Source organism: Populus euphratica, unplaced genomic scaffold (genome assembly GCF_000495115.2).
Source record: "Populus euphratica unplaced genomic scaffold, PopEup_1.0 scaffold2.1, whole genome shotgun sequence".
Lineage (NCBI taxonomy): Eukaryota > Viridiplantae > Streptophyta > Magnoliopsida > Malpighiales > Salicaceae > Populus > Populus euphratica.
In genome coordinates this window covers 6,708,928-6,722,627 of record NW_011499846.1, presented here as the reverse complement: position 1 = coordinate 6,722,627, position 13,700 = coordinate 6,708,928, and the positions used below count along the sequence as shown (strand labels likewise).

Sequence of the window (13,700 nt, the reverse complement as noted above, 5' to 3'; positions counted from 1 at the left end):
GTGGGAATAGTGGTTCCTTCTTCTTCTTTTTCGTTGCCTGACGTCATTCTCCAATCCCCATGTCCTCTAATCCTTTGGTTCTCCACATTTGGAGGGTAACGAAGGGGATAGAGTTATTGTCTTATAATTTTTAGACATTAACTTAGTATTTGAATTTGTTTTTTAAAATTCAATCCTATCCTTATGTTGCTGAGATCATATTCAATAACTCTCTTCTTGCATAATTTATCGCTAAAACACATGGTTCAAACATAAATTACATCACATTTGAATACGATAATCCATCATCGAGCCGTAGCGTGCTCCCGGGCATCGATGCTGGCAACTTCTCTAACGAGGTTCCTGGTGGAAGGCAAACCAGCAACAACAGCCTCTTCAATGCCGCACTCATTTGTTCCTCTTTTAATCTTGAAGTAACCATCCTGTCATTCAAAATGAAACTGCATGTCAGCAATTGAGATTACTTTTTACGACAGTAATTCAACACGGAGCAAATTCTGATCAAAAGACCCACCATCCCCCCAGCCTCTATCCCACTGATTAGCAAGAAGCTGAAACAAAGAGTAATACTTGTGTCAATAACATGAGAAAACAAAGGTCACGAATGTTAGAAAAATATCCTTAAGGTGGCCCGTATGTCATGTAGATTTTAAACTAAGTGACAATCAAGACTTGGAGCCTATTGAACTATAGTAGTGGATCAAGCATATCCATGATGAATGGAGGTGAAAAAATTAGATTATATATAAAGGGTTCATAATCTAGCCAAAAGAGAAGTAAATGAGAAGTCTTGTGTCTTCTATCCACACAATAACCCTAGAGTTTGGCATAGATTAGAAGACTTTTTATTATTGACATCTTTAATTTTTCTGGACAATTGCTTTAACACTTAATTGATCATGGGCGGGAGGTAAATATCCTACTAATTTGCCGCTGCTTTTACATGCCACGCATATTGAAGTTACTTACAATGAAATCTGAAAAAAAATGACAAGTATTAACACATACCCAATAATCCTCCCCATCTTCAGAAGTCCCCCACCCAATAAGCTTAACAGCATGGCCTCCCATGGCATCACCTGTTATGTGCTTGTAAACTCCTGATTTATAATGAGCAAAATCCTGTAGAATCGTAAACAGACCATTTCAATTATTTTAAGTAACAAGTTATACTTCCCAGGCACATTTATATTCACGCAATATCTATGTTAATACTTTACAATAGATTAATAATGGGCAACTTTCGTCCCTTATGAATGAAAAGTGCAAGTACAACTAAAAAAGAGATTCATATTTTATAGATAAAATGCTTGCAGAACTCCCACCAAAGTTATTCCTACTTGTAAAAGCAATGCTCAGAATTTCTTCAGCTTAACAAGCGAGCTGTAGTTACGCACTGCAAGAGAACTCAGTGAATCAAGTGTGAGCATATGAGAATGAACTAAGTTTTTACCTCATAAACAGTGAAGGCGACCTCTACCGGTCCGTTGCTAGAAACTTCTGCCATAATACTGTGGGGGTCAGAATCGATTCTATATGCATTAACACTGAAGTGCTTTGACTCCGCCCAGAGTTTGTTCTTATCAGCACACCTTCTCTCACACTTTGGAGTAGGAAATCCTGGTTCGCAACCAGGGTGAGAACAGCCAATATCATCAAAGTATGGATCACACTGCCACATGAAAATTTTGTTAAGGAACATCATGATCGTAGAACAGATTGGGCAAGATCAAAATGTAATGTCTCTCATTTTCTCAGTAACCAATCTAAACTAAGAGAGATCTCAAAGGTCAACGTAATAGGAAAGGCCAGAAACTTGTACCTCCTCAGTGACAACACCGGATTGGACAAAGTATCTCCATGAATCAATTGGACTCCCCCCACCGCACCCACCACCGCACATCCAGCCACAGCAAGCTAAGAGATCATTGACAGATAGAGAGAGGTTCTGCAATGAAAGGATGTATATGATTATACTGGAACAAAGTAAATAGCCAACTTCTTTTGTTCAAATATAAACAATCAATTTGAATCACAAGATTCAGTTGCCATGCCATAATGGATGCAAAAACGATCAGAAAGTGATTCAACAGCACCAAATGCCCAACAGGATCCACAGTGACCCTGGATTATCAAAATCGAAATGTGTCGAGAACTGGCAAGGTTTATCTAGACAAATCCTTGAGAAAGAAATAAAAACAAATTTTTTTACCTGATCTATGATTTCAAATTCGACCCACAATTTGCCAAATAAAGCAGAAAAGCATCAGGACCTTGAAAATTAATTAGAAAAAAAAAGAGAGAAACATGCAATCCAAGCAGGTAGAAAGTGACCTAGAATTCTTCCGATGGTGCTACAATGTGGCCAAGCAGTTCTCGCATCAAATTCTATTGGCAATTTCATGGATTTTGGATGCCTTAAAAGAGGAACGCCTCTTAGTTCCTTTCTGGGTGTTTGTTTGACTCCAAGAAGGTACTTAAATTCTCCAACCTATGCAGCAAAGAAACTGGAAATGTTAGCTGTATGGAATAAAAGACTAGTCAGCCTCTACATGAGTTAATGAAACAACATAAAAAGGTACTTGAAACAATCCCAGTATCTAAATCTCCAATGAACAAGGTCTGCCCAGTCGAGCACTCACAGAATAATTGGAAAATTGAGGGTTCATTGTAGCTTCCCATCCAGCTTTGGGATTTTCATTGACCTTTTGAACTATTGAATCCTGTACAATCATAGTGAAAGAAGAAGAATAATAAAAATTTGCAATGCAACAAATTCATACAAAAAAAGAGGGGATCTGCTAAATAAAATACCTGAAGGATCCTAGAGTTGAGTTTGAGCTTGGAGACTGCTTCCACCGTAATAGCCTGTTGACCACATAACATTCAATAACTTCAAATTTAGAATAGTAACCATTCAAGAATCAAGACAGATAGGGGAAAAAAATAAAAAAAATCCAAGAATGGAAATTAATTCAAGATAAGACTGACCAGCAGACAGACATAACGACCTCTACTGATTTGTATTCACGAGGTCATATTTATGAATTAATTCCTACTTTAAAGCCTAAAGATGCTTTTGCATAAGTACTAATAAAGCTCCATAAAAAAAATAAAAAAACTCGAAGTAGAAAACAATAACTTTTTTTATTAACTTAAAAGGCGGGTTGCAATAAAACACTTCCAGCAAAAACGACTGATTAAAACTGCCCAGTAAAAGATGACAGAGCTGAAACTAATCAATCTGAGGTTTGTCCGACGAAAAGAGACCCCCGATTACTGTGCAAATAACTAAACATCAAAATTTCGTGTATTTTTTTTAATTGCCTCATCCTGGCTTCTTTACCCATCTACGCTATTAACAGGTTTTCTTCACGGTTTCTCTATAATCCAAAAATATCAACTTTCCACCCACAGAAAATATAGGAACTTGCATACAGAAACAAAGTCATTATCGATCTGATTTTAACGTGTTAAAAGGCAGTTAAATCTGTTATAAATTTATTTCAAAACATATTTAATAGCTATATTTGAGTCAAATTAAAAGTGGAATCAAACATCTACCATTAATTAAAATAAATTATGGATGAATAAGAAATTGATATAAAAAACTCTTTTTAGCATGTTTTGTAAACCCAAGAACTATCAATCTCGCATTAAAATATTGCAAGATTTTCTTATATTTTATTAGTACGAAGTTGAAGAGTTTAAATTTAACCTGTAAAGCACTAGAGATTATAAAAGAAAAAAAACCTAGACCAAATGGACTTTGAGCTTAAAAGTTCACATGTGAGCATTTTTAGACCCATAAAGAATTATTTTTTTTGCCAATCTAAACAATAAACATCATCTACCAAAACAATTTTATTTTCAAAGTAAAAACATCTAATTTCAATGCAAAACTATAGGTTTTATTTTTTTTATGACGGTTAATTAAGAGAATTAATTATGGTAATTACCAGAATTAATTCTCCATTAGTTTTAGTTCAAAAAAATCAATATAAAAAAGAGTTGAGTGAAAGATGTTCTGCACACACTAAACAGTAGCTCCTCAGCCTTATCTCCTCTGCTTTTCCCAACGTTTCTACTTTTTTTTCATCTAGTCATTCTAGAGCTGGGTTCAGATTATTTGTAGAGAGATATTTTAGAATGTTTTCCTAGTTCATGGATTTTGCTTAGTAGTAGTATTCTTAAAATTATAAGACACTGATTACAATCAATCCATTTGCATACTAACAATAAAACTGCCAAAGTATGCAATTATAGCAACGTGATCTGCATCTAAATGTTTCAACAAATGGACTACATAATCTGACTAATATAATGCTTTCTTTACAGGCATGTTCAAGAAACAAGACTTGATTAGTTTAATTTTGCATGTGTTTATATGCTTGTTTATTATTATTATTTTTTACAAGCTTAAATTTTATTCTAGCTACATGCGATTTATTTAGTGATTATATTAAATTATTTATTACAACAAATTAGAGTACTCTCGTATTTTTAATAGAATAGAATTAAACCCAAACAAATGCATTTGAGTTTTGATAACAAAATCAACCGCCAGATTTGGGGGGGGGGGAATTCGAACAGGCATAGATATCTCTCCACTGGAACACAAAAAACTGAGAGGTAACGATCAGATTTTTTTAGAATAAATAGATAGAGATTGCAACTGGAAAGCAATTTACCTGAGAGATAGCAGCAAGGAGTAAGAGAAGAGTGGGAACATACAAAGGATTTGCCATTGCCTGCTTGCTGGAGAAGGGAAGAAAATGGGAAAAATCCAGGAAGTAGGTGGCAAACGAGGAAAGGGGAGAGTTCACACTACAGAAGAAAGGAGGTGAGGGAGGTAAATCAAACTGGAGAAGGAAGGAAACTTTCTCGACTTTTTGGGCAGGCTTATGTCAACAGTGATGGCAGAGCCCATTGCCTTTTTTGGGTTTGCTCTCGCTTCCCCCGTATCATGATGGAGACATCATCTGTTACCGTCAGTTATGACCCTCAGGCCTCACTGCGGAGGACATCCCACCCTGATCCCATCTTTGTTTATTATGAATCATACATATAACACCTGGCCCGGCTTGGGGTTGATCCGGATCGGGTGATCTGGGGCTTTTAGACTGGTTTTAAATGATCAAAACCCGGGTGATCAGTATAATCTATTTAAGACTAAACCTTTCTTTAAAATCTGTTTAATATTGTAATATTAATTGTTTTTAACATACTTTTCATTTAAAAATACATTAAAATAATATGTTTTTACTTCTAACTTATGAATTCTAACTCATAGCATATTTTTTCTTTAAAAAAAATAATTTAAGCAATTTTTATTAAATATATTTTTATTTTAAATTCATTTTTCTCATAATGCACTTGTAAAAACAACCTTCGTATTATGATTTAAAATAAAAGGTCATATCAAAAAGAATCTAAATCCACTTATCATCTATGCCAACAATTGGCGGCCACATGAGAGAATTTTCTATCCTTGGGTGTATTTGAGACAGACATATCCACACCCACACACGCCAATAGCCTGAATTAATTCAATTGATTTCGGGCTGGCCTTGCAAGATAAAAAGTATGTTTTCTATAAAGACCTAGGGAAACGGAAAGAAAGCGCCCAGTTCATGATAATTCTCCCTCTTCGTAGGCGCATTGCTGGGTGGATAAGCTTCTAGACAAAGAAAGTTATAAACCACAAGAAACTATACATTCAGAGTCAGCACACACGCGCACACACATGCACGCACATATATATATATATCAGGTAACCAGTGGGTTTCTAAGCAAATTGTCAACACAAATATTCCTGTTTAACATCCATTGTCCATTGATGATCAACCTAAATTATTCTACTTATAAAACATTACCGATACAATATTCTGTTCCATAAGTTAAGCATGCCACCGGGAGGGAGCATGATCATGCACTGTGTGCCACAGGGACCCAAGAAGAGTCACGAGACTGCTGTAAAGTCTCACATAATTGCTTTAGTGCCTTGCCGTATGATATAAACCCCATGAACCAGAATTCATGACCATCTGTTGTCACAACTTGGATGTACTTATCAGAAGGGTTCATTCTGTTTGAAGAAGGATTTACTGCTCTCAACCGATCAGGCTGCACCACGACCTATATATACATATATCGAGGGAGTTAAACAACAGAAAATGCTATCTGGAAAGTAAAAGGAAAACTTATCAGTTGCCTGCTAAAAGTTTTAAGCGAAATTATTAGAAATAGGTAACCAAATAAACGGGCCTGGTTCAAAGAACTAAGATAATAGATAAAGCCTTGTAAAGAAATAGTTATTGCATGAGTTCACATCAATCATTTCTGGCTTTCAGGTCAATGAAACCTGTAATGATTTCTAATTGCAAAGTGCAAAATTTGTTTAAATACTGTTCAAAAACTTTCTATTCAAGAAATAGAACATTGAAAAGCATGTGTTATCCAACTTAGATTAACAGAAATGAGATATTGATGGCAAGTGCATCGCCAAGAAATGTAGTAGAAGATTACAACCTTGTAATACATCCATTGCTGCTGTCCTGTGGGAGAATAATTGCAGAAGGGATGCTCACTGCAAAAGGCCACCTTTTTGGAGGATATATAAAGTGTCCCAATGACAGGTCCTGTGGAAGTTGATAAATAGCAAGCATATGCATTCAAGAACTTCTCTCCAGGTAAGACCTCAAATGTCTGCTGGAATACCTTATCATGTCCTCCTTCAGTAAGTACCTTTGTCCCTTGAGAAATCCTTGCCATTGCCGCATCGGTGAGACTAGGACTAACCTTGACTGTTTTTCTCAGAACACAAAATTACACACGAGAAACTAAATGATCGCATCCATATTTGAGAATTAAAACAAAGTAATTTGCATTACATGAACAAAAGAACCAAAACAAAAAAATTGGCTTCCTAATTTCCAATAGTACAGGTTTAACTCGCAAAAACAAAGTGGGTGCTTTGTGTTCCTAAAAATCATTAACTCAATGTTCTTGATGGGACAATAGGCCCGAGACACAATTCACACCCGTGTTTGGTCATAGACGATGGAGGGTAGCCTAACCTGTTGTTCTTTGATTAGGAGATTAGGTTTTAGCCTATGTTATTGGGTTTAATTCATTTGGACTTTTATTTGGGTTTTGTTACTGGATTTGATGTTATTCTATATTAGACTTTAGTTTATTTTTCTTGGGGTTCTGACCTAGTTATTGATCAGGTAGGGTTTGCTATTCATAAGCAATCTTCTTACATTTTGAAGACAGTTTTTGATGAATTAATAAAATTTAAGTAGTTGCAAACTTTACCTCCTCCTATCTCTCTTCTCTTCTCTTTTTCATCTCCTTTTCTTCTACTTCTCAGCTTCTTTCTTTCTCCCCTTTTAATTCTCTTAGATCTCTTTTGTACCGCATCAGTTCTACAAAGATCAATTCCCTTCTTGAAGTCCGGAAACAATGAACTCCTCAAGGTTGTAAAACATCCTTCAGAGGAGAATAATAATATCTGGCTTTTGTATTCCTGAAATGGTTCTCAAAGCCAAGGCAATGAATCCATTCCATCTGTTTATACCTTCTTCTTTTTCCCCTATTAACCTGTGTCTTTCCTCGTATCCATTCTATGAAGACATGCCTCCACATTCATCCATTCTCAAAGATCCCAAATTTACTTGAAAATAATTATAAAAAGGTCAAGAAGAGTGTTCCTTCACTTGGTTTCTCAACAAAGGCCAGATAAGCATCTTCGACTTTGCAATAAAAAACAAGCCATTTTGTCGGTTCAGTTTGTATTTGATCATAACTAAAAAAGCTGGTGAATCAAGGTGATCCCCAATCAGTCACAGTGTTAAAATTTAAGCAGATAGGGGAGGGGGGGCCAAAGGGACTTTCTCCTACTTTTATACGTTTATACCAGGCAAGTTCGTAGGCAATGCTGTATGGCACTTTTCTATGAGACTTCATTTTCTTAAAGATGAAAAGATAAACCCAATAAGCCAAGTAAAAAGAGGCGATGGAAGGTTTTTCCACTCGACATTGCAGTGGCATTAAATTTAATGATTGTGCATATTAAGGGCAGGCAAGAAGAATTTACTTAGTCCTGACTCTTGATTGATGGTAACATGAAGAGGGAAGGGAAAAGAAAAACTCACAGTGATGCCAGATGTTATCAGCATAGACTTCTGCTTTCCTAGTGGCCACTTCGACCCTTTTCCCGCATCGATTCAGAGCATCACATATCTTCCCCATCGATCCTGATAGAAGTAGAGCGATAATTAACAATTTAGATTATAATTAAAAACAAACACCACGAAAGGCACTCATGAGCTCAAAAGTCAAAAGATCTGACTCACTGTTGCCATATGTCCCATGTCCATCACTAGTAGCGGGAGGAACAGGAGCGAACTGGAGGTAAGGATTGTTGTTATTGTAGTCCATGTTGTGTTGAGGATGGAGATTGGGGCTCACTGTTTTGCGTCGGGGTTGCTGAGTTGTGCAGGTTATAAGGCAGCAAGACAGGTGCCACACTTTTCCTCCACCGTCCAAACGTCACTTCGATTTTAGCTCCACGCTATTATTCCCCGTGGTAACCTGCTTCGTCGGCGGATTTATTTATTTATTTATTCTAAGGTGGTATTTTCGGAGCAGCCTGTTTATCTACAGATATTAATATTCTTTTTATTAAAAGGATGCCTTCACATCGTTGGATGCATGCAAGACAACTTCAACAGCCTTCAAAATAAAATGCTTTTGGCTTTGATTGTGGAGTGGAATGGAATGGAATTAGAGTGATTCCATTGATCTTGTGGGGATATTGTATTTAAGTTGCAAGTGTGAGAGAATTTATACACGGAATCATGTACGGTATTTATTTTCATTGAGTTCATGTTTAATGTGCTTAGAGAAAAGCATCCAGTTTGGATAAGCTTTGTTGTGAGAAAGCATTCAAGTGCAATTAGGGAGCGTAGAAAAATGGAGGGCAAGAAAAAATTTCTGCAAGGCTCCAGGATTGTACGACTTGAGAGCATGATTCCGAGATTACGGTGTAGATTTAATGGGTGAATTTTAAAATATTATCATCTAAGTTTTTATTTGATGGAATAATATTGGTTTTGTATAATTTTTTTAAAAAATTTATAGGTAGAGTTTCATTTTAGTTGGATCATGTAAGTTTTTAAATTGATTTAAAATAAAATTTGATATCAACTGGATTTTATGCCAGTATATTACTCTATTGACTAACTAGATTAAAGTATAGTTAACAAAAATTAATTGAGAATTTAATTCATAATTTAAATTTTATATCAATTTATTTTACTTTAATTACGAGTTTTATGAATTAATCTAATTAACTTTTTATTATATAATTTATTATTTTTTTAATTTTATCTTTTACTATTTTGATTGATTATAAATTAAATTTTAGAATTAAATTTTATTTATAAAATTATTTTAGTTTCATGAAAAATAAAAAATTAATAAACTACAAGAATAATGAAGATAAAAAATTAATTTTCATTACCTTTTTATATGGAGTGCAACATATTTAATTTCTTATATTTGCTGAGAATTGAATCGTGATTTTCTGGTTGATATACAGAGACCATTACCATTAAATTAGAAGTCCATTGATGACATTGTTCTTGCTTGACTATTCAATTTTGTGCAAGCTTTTGCCATCACTAATAGCAATACAGGTTAAAAAATAACATTATTAGTTGTTGATGCAAATAAACTTGTATTGGTTTTTTGTTTTTATAAAAAAAATGGTTTCGAGTTCTATTTTCTAATAATAAACTTGAAGAGCTAGATTTAAATTTAAATCTAATCATCCTTATACATGCAGGGACATAGAGTTATTGAAGATAAAAAATTATATTATATCCTAGTAGTTAATGCTTTTAGATAATATAAGGTAGATTGTAGGTTCTATATTATATGCACAATATAAGTTTTCAGAGTGTTTTTGAAATTATAATGAATAATTTTTTTTTAGAAACACAATAATATATATATTTTTTATTTTCTCAATAATACATTAAAAAAATAAAAAAATATTATTTTTTAAATAAATACGATGCATATTCGACATTTAACCATTTAATGTTTATAATTACAAAGCACGCCCTTAAAATTGCCACTCATCAGGGTGGGTCTGGGCCTCTGACCATTGACCCATCACGAGCCACTCACAATTAGCAGTACTCGAAAGCAATTTAATTAATTAAAAATTTGAGAGTGACTTTACTGTTTCAGATAATTATGGTGATGGTATTCTGCAGGGGCACTGCGGTACAGTAGAAGGGCCAAGAAGCCAAAAAAGAAAAATAAAAAATCCAAAGCCAAAAGAAGGAATAAGTTCGGCACAGACAGGTACGAGAGAAAGAGAAAGATGTAAAGCTAATATCCTAATTCCTATCCCCCCAAAAAATGGCACTCTTGCCCACTTCGGGTCTCCGTTTTCAACTACTGTAGAAGAGAAAAGCCCCCATTTTCAGCTCTAATTCATATGCCTCGCCTCTTCTCTGTTCTACCCTTTCCAGGTTTGATTCTCTACTCTCTTACTGTGATTTTTCCTTTTCCATTCATCTGGTCTCTGTTATGGTTTCGGAACTTGATCAGTTGATGGTTTTGGGTAATTAGCTGGAAAGGTTGCTATTTGAATGTTGGGTTTTGCAAGTTTATATATACATAGCAGAGGCATTTTCTCTCTGGTTACTTGGTTTTAATCTTTTCTTTCTTTGCCGGTTTCTGAAGATTAGAGTCTTCCAAAATTTGTGTTGCAAATGATCTGGGTTGGACCCGAATTCATGCCAATGAAATCTGGTAACACGCTGGAGATGAACTGTACATTGAGATGTGAAGGAGTATCTTCTTGTGTACATGTATTGTGAGTTTGTGGATATATAAGAATGTATAGGAATGTGATTCTAGTACAGCAATCATGGACTGAAATATCAACTATAGCAGCAAGCAATGCAGAAGGTATCGCGAGATGCTTCATATTGCCATCGCTAATAGTAATTCTAGGCATTTCATTTGGAGCTGGTTGATCAATTTTTGCATTTTTTCAGCCTCCTTTTTTTTTGTCTCAATGGTTGAGAACACCTATTTACTTGCATTTTTCAACTCCGAAATTTAGAATATTCATTCGCTTTTGTTTTGATGAATTGTTTCTTTGGTGTTGTCATAAGGGGTTTAAAATCTAAGGAATTCTCATTTAAATTGTGCTGATTTTGATGACGATGGTCATCTTCTCTTCAGGCACCTTAATTAGTTCTGGTGATTAAGTTTCAGATCGGGGATTTGATATGTTCATGTAACTTAAGGATTGTCTTCACACTACTTTCTGTATCAATGGGCATACAGAAGATTTGCCATCGGAGTTCAAGTTCTGATAAAGTTTCTTGTGTCTTCAATGGTGAAGTTAAGCTCATGAGAGATAACACAGTCCTGGGAGCAGACTCAGGGAATGATTCAGATGATTGTGAACTTGCTGAATTGAACTGTGAGCTTGGCATGGTGGAAGGCCAGTGGTGCTGCATACCTTATGAGCTCTATGATCTTCCAGATTTGAGGGAAATATTATCTCTAGACACATGGAATTTGTGTTTAACAGAGGAAGAAAGGTTCCATCTGTCAGCTTACCTTCCAGACATGGACCAAGAGACGTTTTGCTTGACTATGAAGGAACTTTTTGATGGTAGTGAAATATATTTTGGGAATCCTTTGGATAAATTCTTCAAAAAATTGAAAGCTGGATTCTACCCTCCAAAGGTGGCTTGCTTCAGGGAAGGCTTGCAGTTTTTACAAAGGAAGCAATATTATCATTCGCTTAGAGCTTACCATGACAGGATGATACAAAAGTTTTTAGACATGAGAAGGTTATGGAAAAATAGGAGAAAACAAAAGAGCATCAACATGCTTGATCTAAATGAATCTCCTGATGACAATCATCTGTTAAGTGAGAAGGTTAACTTGGAATTGAAGGCAACGAAGCTAGTGGAGAGTGAGAATTCAGCAAAGGACAGGCCACCCTTTCTGTCTGCCAACAGGCCAAAATTTGCAGCTCCATACTGCAGACCAAAGGGGGTTCTAAAGATGAAGGCTTACGGCAATGATTCATTCCATAATTACAATTCAAAGATGGCTGTGGCTGATTTCTCTGAACACTATCGATCATTGCCCAAAGGACTGTTGAAAATAGCACCTAAAATTCCTTCAGTTCACCTGGAACAATCAGACATTGTGCCAACAGGAGAGCAATCAAACTTTCCTTCTGGGACTCATGGCATACGGGATTTTAAGTTTTCTCCTATACCAGCTTCTCTATGCTTTCAGCATGCAGGTAGCCTGCATGAATATCCATTTCTAAGGCAAAAGGCTGATGGTAGCAGAGTTTATTCTCCTCTGGACCAACCTCATTTTCTAATGGATCCACAGGAAAGTGTTAGAGTAACAAGTAATCACCCAGAAAGCTCTACAAGAAAAGTGAAACTGGAAACATCTTCATCTTTAGATGACAATTCTGTTTTAGGAAAACACAAATTGTTTGGAGTTGATATGGGAAGGTTTCTGAATAAGGAATGCAAGTCATCCTTGGATACAGTGGGTGCAATGCCGTATGCCTTTGGTAGTGAAAATCCGAGGGCAAATGTGGGCAGAGAATTTAATGGCTCTTCCCTGAGATCCTTGGAATCATTCCCATTTCGTATCCAAAATCAGGGAGGGGAGCAGCACATGACACCCTTAAAAGAAGAGCATCTCACTATCCATCCAAGAATTCCAGAAGTGGTTCCCACAATTTCAGATGTTGGCAATGGTAAGCAAGAAACGTTAATGGGTTCTTCACACCAAAAGAATGGTGAGAGTGAGGTCAGCATCAGAAAATCGGAGAAGTTATCGAGTAAATCCGGTGTCTCGGAGGCATTTAAGGATAAAAAGTTACTGCCATTGACGTACAAGCGAAGGAAAGTTGTAACTAAGGCCAACTCATTAAACTTTGGCAAGTCACTAACAGCAGCTGCTGATTTGAAGTCTGCAATTCCAAAAGAATCAAATCAAGATTTTAGGGAAGGTGTGAAAACTGTGAAGATAAAATTAACGGGATTGAAAGATATGCCCTTGGACAAGGAACCTGAAACAACACTTCATGTACTAAAGTAGGTACTTCCTAGTAATATCAATTTTCTTTGTGGTTTCCACAAAATTACTCTGTAGTATATGCTTTCTAAGATGTGTAAATCGAAGTATAGTGAAAAAGAAAAGTTCCCATCTTCGTGATAATCCCATTGCGAACTTATATTCTACCACGGAGCTTACCAGAAGCATTTGCATGCACATGTAGATGTAAATATTTTCTTGTTGACTTGTCAAGTTACAGCACTGAAGTCAAGCATATCGTCATATCAAAATTAACATTTTTTAAATGTGATAACTTTTGAGCTCTGCATTGAAAATTAACTATTCATTTCTGCTGGCTCAGTGTTTAGCCCAGAATTAGAGAGGCATGCAGCTAGACTCTGCCTGAACCTGGTTGTTTGGTGACCGGCTCTCGGCGGGAAGAAAAGATCACGGAAGTCATCTGACACTTAAAATCACAATTAACTCCTAAGTAATGAGTTAGTGATCACGCAGCTGCCCTGTCATGGATGGCCATCCTAATAATCAATCGGATTTGAAAAACGAAAGGA

At 35.8% G+C, this 13,700-nt stretch overlaps 3 protein-coding genes across 4 annotated transcripts; 1 reads left to right on the top strand and 2 right to left on the bottom strand.

Annotated features, from left to right (window-relative positions):
- On the bottom strand, positions 1-4,983 carry LOC105136271 (cathepsin B-like). Its single transcript, XM_011041553.1, has 11 exons — positions 4,692-4,983; positions 2,815-2,868; positions 2,643-2,723; positions 2,335-2,491; positions 2,213-2,217; positions 2,050-2,124; positions 1,823-1,948; positions 1,454-1,672; positions 1,009-1,122; positions 515-551; positions 1-421 (listed from the first exon to the last, which is right to left on the bottom strand). The coding sequence occupies exons 1-11, from the start codon at positions 4,746-4,748 to the stop codon at positions 285-287; spliced, it is 1,062 nt and encodes a 353-aa protein (XP_011039855.1). The 5' UTR covers positions 4,749-4,983; the 3' UTR covers positions 1-284.
- Positions 4,984-5,767: 784 nt separating this feature from the next.
- LOC105136266 (GEM-like protein 1) lies at positions 5,768-8,796 on the bottom strand. Its single transcript, XM_011041540.1, has 4 exons — positions 8,361-8,796; positions 8,160-8,261; positions 6,532-6,806; positions 5,768-6,138 (listed from the first exon to the last, which is right to left on the bottom strand). The coding sequence occupies exons 1-4, from the start codon at positions 8,443-8,445 to the stop codon at positions 5,929-5,931; spliced, it is 672 nt and encodes a 223-aa protein (XP_011039842.1). The 5' UTR covers positions 8,446-8,796; the 3' UTR covers positions 5,768-5,928.
- Positions 8,797-10,257: 1,461 nt separating this feature from the next.
- On the top strand, positions 10,258-13,315 carry LOC105136229 (uncharacterized). Of its 2 annotated transcripts, none has more exons than XM_011041490.1 (2): positions 10,258-10,550; positions 11,305-13,315. In XM_011041490.1, exon 2 carries the CDS (start codon positions 11,365-11,367, stop codon positions 13,171-13,173), a length of 1,809 nt encoding a protein of 602 aa, XP_011039792.1. In that variant the 5' UTR covers positions 10,258-10,550; positions 11,305-11,364; the 3' UTR covers positions 13,174-13,315. The 2 variants fall into 2 exon arrangements, with proteins under 2 accessions (XP_011039792.1, XP_011039783.1); XM_011041481.1 differs by having other exon boundaries at positions 11,272-13,315.
- The last annotated feature ends 385 nt before the right edge of the window (positions 13,316-13,700 follow it).

What these genes read in the sequence shown, in the direction of transcription:
- LOC105136271 (XM_011041553.1), bottom strand. Translation starts at nt 4,748, where the DNA reads ATGGCAAATCCTTTGTATGTTCCCACTCTTCTCTTACTCCTTGCTGCT. An exon ending in CCGGTGTTGTCACTGAGGAG is followed by an intron (nt 1,673 to 1,822) that starts GTACAAGTTTCT and finishes TTCATGTGGCAG; the next exon opens with TGTGATCCATACTTTGATGA. An exon ending in TCGCCTTCACTGTTTATGAG is followed by an intron (nt 1,123 to 1,453) that starts GTAAAAACTTAG and finishes ACGATTCTACAG; the next exon opens with GATTTTGCTCATTATAAATC.
- LOC105136266 (XM_011041540.1), bottom strand. Translation starts at nt 8,445, where the DNA reads ATGGACTACAATAACAACAATCCTTACCTCCAGTTCGCTCCTGTTCCT. An exon ending in ACATGGGACATATGGCAACA is followed by an intron (nt 8,262 to 8,360) that starts GTGAGTCAGATC and finishes TACTTCTATCAG; the next exon opens with GATCGATGGGGAAGATATGT. An exon ending in AGCAATGGATGTATTACAAG is followed by an intron (nt 6,139 to 6,531) that starts GTTGTAATCTTC and finishes ATGTATATATAG; the next exon opens with GTCGTGGTGCAGCCTGATCG.
- LOC105136229 (XM_011041490.1), top strand. Translation starts at nt 11,365, where the DNA reads ATGGGCATACAGAAGATTTGCCATCGGAGTTCAAGTTCTGATAAAGTT.